General features: G+C 42.2%; 1 protein-coding gene across 1 annotated transcript in view; it reads right to left on the bottom strand.

Moving 5' to 3' along the window:
- Positions 1-10,993, bottom strand: part of ATG14 (autophagy related 14) — a 39,158-nt gene extending 28,165 nt beyond the window's left edge. The window contains exon 1 of the mRNA XM_065872230.1: positions 10,773-10,993. Within this exon, the coding sequence (XP_065728302.1) occupies positions 10,773-10,993 (221 nt within the window). The remainder of the gene's footprint in view (positions 1-10,772) is intronic.
- Positions 10,994-12,177: the final 1,184 nt, after the last annotated feature.

The raw sequence follows: 12,177 nt of genomic DNA, 5'->3' as shown, positions 1-12,177 counted from the left end.
TGAAACAATATTAGAAAACTCAGAAACCAGTGTGGAATGTGGACAAATTCATAGATTCATCAATTGATTTATCAGGCATTTACTAGGTGCCTGCAACTTATGACACAGCATTTTACAGAACGTTAAGAAATCTAATCTTTCATTTTTCTGCAACTGGCTGTGAACTAGACAGGTTACTTGTTATATGCTTCCATTTCCTTCTATCAAAAATGAGAAACGAATGTGATATTTACTTCTACCTAATGTGGTGATTCATGCTCCGATAAGCTGAAGGAGATGACAAACTCACAAGACTCATCCACCTGTGTAAACAAAGGACTGACATGAAGGATAAAATCCTGCTTTTAGGGGCTATAAATCAGATCTGTTGTAAAAAATGCCACTTTGCACTAAAACAAATTGGGATGATAACACTGTCCAGCTTTATATCAAGCTGGTTAGTTCTCTTGGGTTTTGTTTAAAAAAAAAAACCCAAAACAAAGCAACAAACTTAAAACATAAACATACAGAGGACAGCAGGAATAACAAACAGAAGATAACAGTTCCTACTGTATCAAACACTTCATGAGTAATGTCATTCTTCATGAAGGAAATGAAAAATAGGTGGTGTGAACAAAGCAAAAGCAGATGGTTATCAACGAATGCAGCTGGTCAGCGAGCCAACTGCTCACCAGTGCCTCATCCATCCTCTGCATTCTCCATCCCAGGACTCACAGAGATAGATTAGGAAAAAAAAGAAAAAAGAAAAAGGAAGGGGAGAAAGGCCTTTTTTATATACTGTCTTTGAAGCTAGGTTTATCACTTAAAATGTTTTGTATCTTTTTTCACTTCAGAACATAAAGACCTATCTCATTCTTTAACAGGTACACAGAATTTCACTGAATGGACATCATATAATTTATTTACAGAAATACCTACTGATGAACATTGCCACCGCTTCCAAATTTTCACTATTATCAGTAATGCTAGAAATGAATATCCGGGTGCATTTAGGTTTACACGGCAACTCCTGGCAGTTATCTTTAAATTTCCTCGGAATCATTTCATGTTATATTTACAACCCTACCAACCTGTTTTCTTACTCGCAGCACTGCCCATTTTACTCTTTGCTAACCTGACTGGCCTCCCATTCCCTCTCTTCAAAGACAGTTCACAATTAATTTATTGCCTTTCTTCATTTCACAGTTAGAAATGTTTAACACCTTTTCCTATCTTATTGGCTACTTTTCTTTTATTATCCCCCTATGCCCTTTGTTAACTTTTCTATAGTTTTGTTTTTTTTTTTTAATTTTTGGCTGCACTGGGTCTCATTGCTGTGCACGGGTTTCCTCTAATTGCGGTGAGCAGGGTCCACTCTTCATTGTGGTGCGCAGGCTTCTCATTGCGGTGGCTTCTCTTGTTGCGGAGCATGGGCTCTAGGCACGTGGGCTTCAGTAGTTGTGGCTCATGGGCTCTAGAGTGCAGACTCAGTAGTTGTGGCGCACGGGCTTAGCTGTTCTGCGGCATGTGGGATCTTCCCTGACCAGGGCTTGAACCCGTGTCCCCTGCATTGGCAGGTGGATTCTTAACCACTGTGCCACCAGGGAAGTTCTATAGTTTTTTTAAAGGGTTATTTATTAGAGAAATTATCTATTTCCTTTCATACATCTTGAAATTATTCTTCCTCAATCTGCTTGGTGACTACTTATGTCTCTGCTCTACAAATTTTCCAAAATTTTATGCAGATACATTTATCAATTTTGTTGTTGTTGTTCAGTGGCTCTACAGTTTTCTATTGTTTTCCGAAAAGAATCTGCTCGTAAACCTATACCATGCATCAGGGCTTTTACAACACTATTCCTTACTTCCTCCCTCCCTCCCTCCCTCCCTCCCTCCCTCCCTTCCTCCCTCTTTCTTTCTTTACTTATTTATCTATTTAAGCCGGGTCACAGTTGCGCCATGTGGGATCTTCGTTGTGGCATGCAGGATCCTTTTTTTTTTTTTTTAGTTGCGGCATGTGGGATCTAGTTCTCTGACCAGGGACTGAACTTGGGCCCCCTGCGTTGCAAGCGCGGGGTCCTAGCCACTGGACCACCAGGGAAGTCCCTACAACACTATTTCTTATATTTTCCTTCCCAATTTAAAAATGCCTTCTTTGTTATTTACCAAATTCCTCCAGACTTATATTTGCTTTTCTTCCCTACAAAAGTACTCCCTTAAGCTGACTTTAAAAAGTGCCCCCGTGATAGAGACTGATGAAAACTAGGAGCAGATGGTCATACAGAGTCTGGGTTGTGTGCCATCTCTTGTAGTCAACAGTGCTACAAGAGATGGCACACAACCCAGCTCAGGCTTCAGAGGGAGCTCTCCAGCAGTCACGTTTGCCTGGGCTGCCCCTTGAGGACAGGTTAGAGGTGGCCTTGCTAAGGGAAGGAAGGCATTATAGGCAGAGGAAATTCTGCTGTTTCACAGGTGAGAAGTTAATCTGCCCTAGAGAACCTCGATACACCAGCGGGACAGCAGGGACAGGAGCGTGCTGCTGATAAGGATCAGTTAAGAGTGTGACCCTCATCACTCCACGCTATCCCATGGCCACACGTCGTCCTGGGCGACTCAGTGGATGTGGCTACAGGTGGGACTGGTCACCTAAGTCTGTCCCACGCGATGAGAAAAGTAGCACCTGGGCATGCACTCTGTCAGGGATCCTACTATTAATTCTGTGCTAGATGATCATTAACATCGTCATAACACCTACAACTTACTGACCACTTACTTAGTGTCTTTCATAAAATAACTCTAATCCCTCCATCCGCCTTCTCAGTTCTTTCCCTCATCCTTTGTGCCTAGGGTAATGGCAATAGAAAAGTCCAAGAAACACTACTAACGTATTTTAAGAAAGGTAAAACAAACAAACAAAAAACACAAAACTTTCGAATATGCCATTGAGGGCCTTAAAAATTAGCAAACCCTTTGAACCAGTTAAGCAATTCAAGGAAAAGATCAGAGGTGACGAAGAAGATTTATGCCAATTGTGGAATTAGTCATAATAGCAAAAACTGGAAACAACTTTAATGTCCAAAAGGAGAATGATTATCAGACGACACCATATTGCCATGAAGGACATCAAAATATTTTTGTAGACAAAGACATTAGTATGTGTTTATGAGATGTTGGGTTAAAGAAAACAAAAAAGCAGAGCATCAAACTATATACACATCGTATGATTCCAAATGAAAAAAATATATTTACAAGCACACACATACATATAAACAAGGCTGGAAGCAAATATAACAAAACACTAACAGTTGTGAGAATATGGGCAAAATCTGTTTCCTTCTTTAGGTATTAATGTACTTTACAAGTTTCCTACAATAATCATACATACTTTTATAATCAGAAAAAAAGACAGTATTCAATCAATTAAAATTTCTCAAGCTCTGCCTTTGAGGATCATATCCACTATAAAAATATACACAATCCCCTACAAGTATCTAAAGTCCTTAGGTCTCTTGACACCGATTATATTCCTTAGGTTCCTTAAATCTAAAAGCAGAAAATGAGCATTAACAGTTTTTAGGTCAGTGGTGGAGAATTATCCCCAGCTCGAATTTGGATACAGGTTTGGTGAAAAGTTAACGATGGTTCTGGCTCTAGAAATAAAGCAGAAAGGCCTCTTGGGGAAGAGAGAGCACAGATGCACCTGGAGAAGAGCACAGCAATCTCCCTTATTTAAGCAGAAATGGTTAAAGAACTGCATATTTCTTGAACTAGGATACTAACACAGCAAGAATTACTAGCCATCAAATTTTTCTCCCTTAAATTCTTTAGGCATTTAAGGATATAATGTTTATGGACAAATGCAATATGAAAAAACACAGTCCTTATCAGAATGGTTCTTCTATCTTATGTTAGAATATTTAGGTATGAGAAAATACACAGCTGACCCTTGAACAATGTGGGTTTCAACTGACTGGGTCCACTTATATGCAGATATTTTTCAACAGTAAATACTACAGTACTACATGGTCGGAATTTGGTTGAATCTGTGGATGTGGAGGAACTGCGGATAAGGAGGGCTGACTAAATTACAGGCGAATTAACCCCTGTTGTTCAAGGCTTAACTGTAGTAAAAACATACTCCACTGGCAGGAATGAAGGTTAAGTGATTAGGAGAAAGTAGAAGCAGAGCATTGTTTCATTGTCTCCCTTGTAAAATGGGAATAGTGATTATCCTATTTGGTTATAGGGATTAAATAAGATAAATGTGAAAGCATCAGGTACAGGCACTTAGCACATAATATAGGCTAGTTTCCCTTTTCTTCATTGCAATGAGTGATTTTGCACTTAATCTTACTAACGTATTAAATTGAATATTTATTTATTTACTTATACATGTATTTCAGATCTGGAGGTAAATTTAAGAATTAGCATAGCCCAGCAATAAGTAAGGAACAACTACTCTGAGTTTCCTCATTCTAAAAACAGATTAATAACTCACGGTTTTGTGGTAGGGAACAAATGACATAATAAATGTGAAATTCTTTTATAAATTCTAAGAGGTACACATAATGTTAAGAGTAGCCACTGACACTGACTGAAAACAAAAGTTACATTTTCTTAGCAGATCCACATGTATTGGTGTAAATACAATTAATAAGCTGCATGGGATGGGAGTTGTGACCCTTCTTGAGAGACAATACCAAGCAGAACTCAGGTTGATAAACCCTTGTCTAACGATGGAGAGTCCAGCTACCTATAGAGCTTTTATTCTGCTGAGTGGGGCATACAAATGTGGGTCCAGAATCAAAATCCCATGACAATATTTTTATTAGCTACAGTGACTGACAACCAAAAAGATACTGGAGGGCAGAACAGAGATGTCTAAAGGGTAGTTTTTTGGATGTTGGCTGTGTCGTCCCCTTGAAATGTTTAGTAACATCTACATTTCTTGCTCGTCCTTTTTCCCACCTCTCCATTTGTTTAGCGCCCATATTTCTGTTTCTTGGTAGAACTGTAGCATATATTCTTAAAACTCATCAGTGAAGGTAGTGCTGCATCATTCCTGATGCAGGGTACATATAAAATCAATACAGGAACTTCCCTGGTGGTCCAGTGGGTAAGACTTCACACTGCCAATGCAGGGGGCCTGCGTTCGATCCCTGGTCGGGGAACCTGCATGCCGCAACTAAAAAGATCCCGCATGCTGCAACTAAGACCCAATGCAGCCAAAATAAATTTTTTAAAAAAAAGCAATACTGGGCTTCCCTGGTGGCGCAGTGGTTGAGAGTCCGCCTGCCGATGCAGGGGACACGGGTTCGTGCCCCGGTCCGGGAAGATCCCACATGCCGTGGAGCAGCTGGGTCCGTGAGCCATGGCCGCTGAGCCTGCGCGTCCAGAGCCTGTGCTCCACAACGGGAGAGGCCACAACAGTGAGAGGTCCGCGTACCGCAAAAAATAAAAAAAGAAAGAAAAGCAATACTACCCAAACGCTCACAAATTTTGCCTTTCTTTTTGATCCACACTTTAAAATAACTGGTTCCTAAACCAGCAGGCAGATGTTCCTGGGTATCCTCAGATTATGTTCCCTGTAACACTCCTACACTATCATAAACTGGTAAGCAATTTTTTTCAGTTTTGAGTGGAAAGATTACTTCAACTTGTTATCTATTGGGTAGCAGTCTTATTTTTGGTGTCAGATAAATGTATAATCCATAAAATTATGTTCCTGTTAAAAGACCTGTAATTTTTTTAATAAATTTATTTATTTAGTTAGTTTTTTAAATTTTGGCTGCTTTGGGTCTTCGTTGCTGTGCACGGGGTTTCTCTAGTTGCAGCGAGCAGGGGTTACTCTTTGTTGCAGTGCACGGGCTTCTCATTGCAGTGGCTTCTCTTGGTGCAGAGTACAGGCTCTAGGCGCGCAGAGGATTCAGTAACTGTGGCACGCAAGCTCAGCAGTTGTGATTCACAGGCTCTAGAGCTCAGGCTCAGTAGTTGTGCCACACGGGCTTAGCTGCTCTGCGGCATGTGGGATCTTCCCAGATCAAGGATCGAACCCGTGTCCCCTGCATTGGCAGGTGGATTCCCAACCACTGTGCCACCAGGGAAGTCCAAGACCTGTAATTTTTAAATGTTCTCCAGTACAAGATCCAAAGGAGATTGTGTTGAGAGTACTGCTTAAAATCATTCCTCTTCATCTCTTAAGGAAGCACACACATCAAAAGGCAGATGAAAAAGCAGAGAAGAAAGTGGGCACTGTTTTCGGACTGAGGCCAAGGTGGAAGATGAGGAAAGGATAGTGCTGGGAGGGTACCAAGGTTATAAGGAAGTGTTCCCACTGAACAGTAACAAAAAAAGTAGCGCATTCAGGTATTTTTCAATCTAACTGCCAAACTCATACTGTCCACAAAATTATGTAAAGATGCATGTTCCCTTCTTAGGAGTCAAAAGAACTAATTATTGGGAGACAGATTTGTTCTTTAATATCTAATTTTCCTTGAACTGCTAAACCATTACAAACTATTTATTCAGCTAGTCTATTAATTAAACATGAAAAAAATACATCTACATTCACAAGAACTTTGATATGCACATCCCATTCAAGATCCTTATAGGCACAGCTAATCTGGCTAATTTACTGAAAAGAATCAGAGGTTAAACAAGAGTATTTAAATTGTGCTGTAAGCTTCCACATTTTATTTCAAAGTGGTTTCCCACAGTTAGTGAGGAGCTTTTCATAAGTAAAAGGAAAAAAGAGTCTGAAAGCAAAATTTTTCTTAAATACTGAAGACAACAGAGTATCTCACAATCAACCTTTGGCCCAAGAAATTTAAGGCTTATTAGTAGTCAGTGTAAAGCTTTGAGAGCAGAGACCTGCCTTTCTCTTCTGTAACTGCCAGAATATTTTATGCAGATAACTGTACCCAATGAGAGCTCAGTAAAACTGATTTGACCATTAGGACTGTGGTCCTGGATCTCAACAGATTCTCACATCCTATTAGATGCTAGGCACTGTTCTGGGAACAAAGGAAAACAAACAAGCAAACTCCTCTTCCTTAGGAATACAAGGTTCAGAACGGGGAACGATGGAAAGAAAGTGAAGGGAAGCTGTCTGTTATCCCTGAACCTTAAAATTTCTTTTTCATTTCTAAATTTTGAATGGTTCTGGTGTTTATTTTTCACTTTTCTGCTTGGAAAAGTAAAAAGAAATCCACTATAACACATCCCTCTTCCGAAAATAATTTGTATTTCAGCTTCTAAAGTTGTCTTGCCTTTACCATTCCTTCAACAATCTGCTTATTGTGTGCTACCCACTGCCGCTGCACTAAGCTCTGGGGATCCAACTGAACAAAACCAGAATTCATGCCTGCGTGGAACTACATTCTGGATGCAGTTACTTTCCTCAAAAAAGTAACACCACTTACCATGCTCAATACCATGAAAGAATTGAGTATTGTGACAGAAATGGGGGGGGGGAGAGATGGAAGTGGGGACCTATCTTAGTGAAGGTCAGGGACATCTCACTGAGGAAGTGACATTTAAGTTGAGACATGAAAGGAAAAGTGACAATCAGGAGGAACAGTGTTCCAGGCAGAGGGAACAGCAAGGAAAAAGACCCACGGGTGGAAAAGTTTCATGTGTCTGAGGATGTGAGAGAAGGCCCAACCACTGAGCTGTGAACATGAGGGTACATGGCAAGCGTTTATTTTTTGAGTACGTAATACATGCTAGACATCATGCTAAGTACTTCAGTGCATGCTCTTATGTAATCACTACCAGAAACCTATGAAGTTAGATACTCCATTTTCAAAATGAAATAAGCACAGGAGAGATTAAGAAACTTCAAAATCACATAGCAAGTGGTGGAGCTTGGATTCAATTCAATACAGCTTGAATCCAAAGATCACATTTTAAACTCAACCTTACAGCCAAAGTTAGAAGGTAGGCAGTAGCCAAATCACATGGGGCTTAATATGCCACAGTAAGGAGCTTGAATTTTATTTTAAATAAAGTTGTAACCCACTGAAAAGGTTTAAGCAAACAGTGACATTATCTGATTTACATTTCTACTGTGGCTGTTGTGTGAAGGCCAGAGGGAGGCTAGGGAGGAGCTGTATGTGTAAAAGAAAGGAAACTAATAAGTAGCCAGGAGAGAAATGATAGTGGTCTGGACTAGAAGTAGACAGATTCAAGATCTACTCTGGAGCAGATCCAATTAGACTTGTCAATATTTTGGATACACGGAGTAAGAAAAAAGGAAAAAGCTAGGATAACTCCCGGGTTTCTGGCTTTAGTGACAAATGGGTCGTGATTTATAATAATGAAGTGATCCAGAATCATACTAAGTTTGGGAAGGAAGGGTAGATTGACCCAATCATTCAACAAATCTTTATTAAGCTTCTACTATGTGAGGATACAGCAGAGTACGAAACTGTTTTGTTCTCACAGAGCTTACATCACTGGAGCAGGGGGCAGTTAGACAAATTAATATGTAAACCATAAGACGGTGATAAGTGCTATGGAAAACAATAAAGCAGATTAAGTGGGAAAGGAAGTTACTATTTCAGTTGAATCGTCCAAAGAAAGAGTTCCTCTAATGTATGAGCAGAGGCCTAAAGGAATCAAAGGAAGGAGCCCTGAAGACTTCTAGAAGAAAAGAGTCCTGGCAGTCTGAATAAGACTGCAGTGGTCCTGGGCTTCCGTGGTGGCGCAGTGGTTGAGAGTCCGCCTGCCGATGCAGGGGACACAGGTTCGTGCCCCGCTCCGGGAGGATCCCACATGCCGCGGAGCGGCTGGGCCCGTGAGCCATGGCTGCTGAGCCTGCGCGTCCGGAGCCTGTGCTCCGCAACGGGAGAGGCCACAACAGTGAGAGGCCCGCGTACCGCAAAAAAAAAAAAAAAAAAAAAAGACTGCAGTGGTCCTGAAGCAGGAGTGTTCTTGGTATGTTTGAGGACTGGCAAGGAGGCCAGGATGGTATTGCAGAGTGGGTAAGGGAAAAGCAATAGGAGATCAATGGAGGAACAGACAACACAGAACTTTGGATAAGGACTTTGCCTTTTTTTACTTTGGGTAAAACAGGAAACCGCTGGAAGATGTGAACAGAGGAATGGAGGAGTGGTGTTACTCTGGCTGCAATATGGAAATTACACGATAAAGGAGAAAGGGTGGAAGCAGGAACTCAAGAGGCAATAATCCTCTGGTGGACCAAACCAGGAGGGAGTGAAACGGCTGGATTTAGGATAGGTTTTGAAGGGTGGATGGGATTTGCTGATGGGATTATATATGGTGGCATTAAGAGAGGAGTCAAGGAAGACTGGAAGGTTTTTTGGCCTGTGCCAGAGAGTGAGGTTACCATTTACTGGGCTGGAATGAGCATGAGAGGAACAGATTTGTGATGGATAATCATGAATTCAGTATGCCATATTAAGATGGAGATTCTCATTACAAATTTAAATACAGAGTATGCAGCTGTTTTCTTGATTTCACAAAGGCCTGGGTTGGAGATACAAGTCTGGCAGTCTTCAGCATATAGACAATATTTAAATTATGGGAATGAATCTAAGAAAAAGTATACAGAGAAGAGGGTCCAGAACTGAACCCATGATAAACTCCATCAGTTAGACATTTCCATCTCATACCTAGTATTCTTATAATAAAACTGTATTAATTTTTAAAGCTATTACTTATTACATCATCAGTTTCTAAAGTCATCAAGTACATCAATGAGACACAGTGATGAACTAAAAGACTGTATCATACAAATCTCCTCAAAAGAAAAAGAAATGAACTCCATTCATGATGAGAGGACTGTCAGCAACTCAAAAAACACTTCCAAATACAGCCGTTATATAATCCAGGGGTTAAGTGCATGGCATATGGGTTCAGGCTGCCTGGAATTTAATTCTGGTCCCCACACTTATTATCTGTGTGACCCAGGGCAAGGTACTGTGCAGTTTCTTTAGCAGTATGTTACAGAAAATAACTTACCGGGTTGTTGTACATTAATTAATACCTGAACTTTTGCACTGAAAAAATTAGTTGGCTTACTATCATTGACACTAAGTTATTGAAACAGAAGTTGGGCCTGAGACCTTGCAGCTAATCACACTAATTTTTCAATTATCTTAACCAAGGACTTGCAGGTCTCTTGTTTAAATTTCAAAACAAGGCCAAAACGCGTTCTTGAATTCTCTTAAACTAAGGGCTTGCAGCTCCCAATCTGGATTTTAAAACAAAGCCAAAACACATACCCAAACTCCTCGGCATCTAAAACAATCTTTGGAAAAGGGAGGAACTAGCTAGCCTAGTTCACACATTAGAGTAAGCATGTCTGATAAGATCCACCTGTGACACAGGCTACCAGGGCCCGAATCCCTCTTAACCAGTTATTTGATTCTCCTTTGGTCTCTCCTCTAGAGAATAAACGTGCTTTCGAAAACAAAGGTTAAACCCAGCATTTGAATTGGAGTGGAACAAAGTACCGAGAATCCAACTCTATGGCAGTAATAGGAGAAGACCTCTCCACAACCACCATCTATCCCTCTTCCCTAGTACCCAAGAGCACCGTGAGGTCAGACTCCTCTCGAGTGGGTTAGCGGGAAACGGCGATCTTCTCTCTTCTGGCCTCCATCCCCGACTGTCTCCTGGGAACAAAGCGCCGGCGCAAAACAGTTACCCTCCCTACCTCCCCCTCCTCTCGCTGGGCTCCAGGGCCCAAACTCAGGCCCCAGGCTCCAGCTTCCGAGCCGGTGGAGACACCCGGGTTAGAAACCATAGGGCCGTGGCGGCTGCCGTACCTTTCACGGTCGCGGCCGTCGAAGTAGACGAAATCGCCGCTCTGGACGCACTTGGCGCAGGTCAGCCGCCGGCGGGTGGTGTTGCACAGCGGGCACCGCTCGACTGCCACGTACAGCCCCTCCGCATCGTCCACGGAGTCTACGAGGTCCCGGGCGACGGGCTGGGGCCCGCAGCCAGAAGCCTCCGGCGCCCGGGATCCCTTCCCACTGGGAGACGCCATGATGGCCTGAGAGCAGAGTCAGTCACGTGGGATTTTGTTTTCAACCAGGTGCATCCTGGGCGAGGAGGAGGCCGGGCCTGGGCGGGGTCTGGGGAGGGGCCGGAAGCGCGGCGGGAGTCCCGCGAGACCCTCGCCGGGCCTCACCCAGCCCTCGACCGCCGAGGGTCGAAGGGGCAGTGGCTTTTTCTGACTGCTCGGGGACGGCCGCTTCTGAAGCAGGAATTATGTTTAGAGGGGCGAGTCAGCCCAACAGAATGTCATCAGCGGCTCAATCACGCCCAGGGTACACGTTAACGCCTCCAGCTCGTGCAAGAAATAGTAATACGATGCCCTAAGGATTCTGGTTAAACAGACTGGGAACACAATGAGGGAATTTCTGTCATTCGCTCTGGATGCTTTTAAATTTGGCTAAAACAACCGCAGAGTTGGGTGAGGGAACTGGGTCTTGGAACGAGGTTGAATTTTGGCCCACCCGCCTTCTTAATAGCTGTGTAATTCGGGGCAAATTCCTCACCTCTCTCAGCCTGTGTTCTTAACTGTTAAATGGAGAGAATTTCAGTACCCACCTAAGGATTAATAAGTAAATCCGTTTAATAGTAATCTGATAAGTACTTTACCAATAATAGCTAACCAGTGGAAACAACTGTACTGAACGTGTAAATCAAAGTTGTATCTTTCTGAAAAATAAATTTTTATGTCCAGCATTCCACCCCTTCTCTGGGCCGTATCTTAAAGAATTTGAACTAGGTAGAATTTAACATGGTTAGATGACTCCAAATTTCTTTTCTGTGGGGATAAATAGGGTGGGTTGGAGGATTATATCAGAGTAACTAGTGTTTGAATATGCCTGTAAACTACAGAAGAAAAAAAATTAGGCTCATAGGTCAAATAATCAAGACCACTGATTCTCAAGGATTATTTTGGCAGGCTGTAAATTAATGACTGCCCTAAATTCTCTCTCCAGCTAGGGCTTCTCTCCCAAGTTCCATACCCCCAAATTCATAACTGCCTACACTAGACTTAAAGTAATGTACAGTGACCACCAACAAACTCAGCAATTGGGAAACTGAAATTAAAACTGAACTCTCAGGAATTCCCTGGCAGTCCAGTGGTTAGGACTCCAAGCTTTCCCTTCTGAGGGCCACAGTTCAATCCCTAGTCGGGGAACTAAAATCCCACAAGCC

This window comes from Phocoena phocoena, chromosome 2 (assembly GCF_963924675.1).
Source record: "Phocoena phocoena chromosome 2, mPhoPho1.1, whole genome shotgun sequence".
Taxonomy (NCBI): Eukaryota; Metazoa; Chordata; class Mammalia; order Artiodactyla; family Phocoenidae; genus Phocoena; species Phocoena phocoena.
This window is presented reverse-complemented; position numbering and strand designations above follow the sequence as displayed.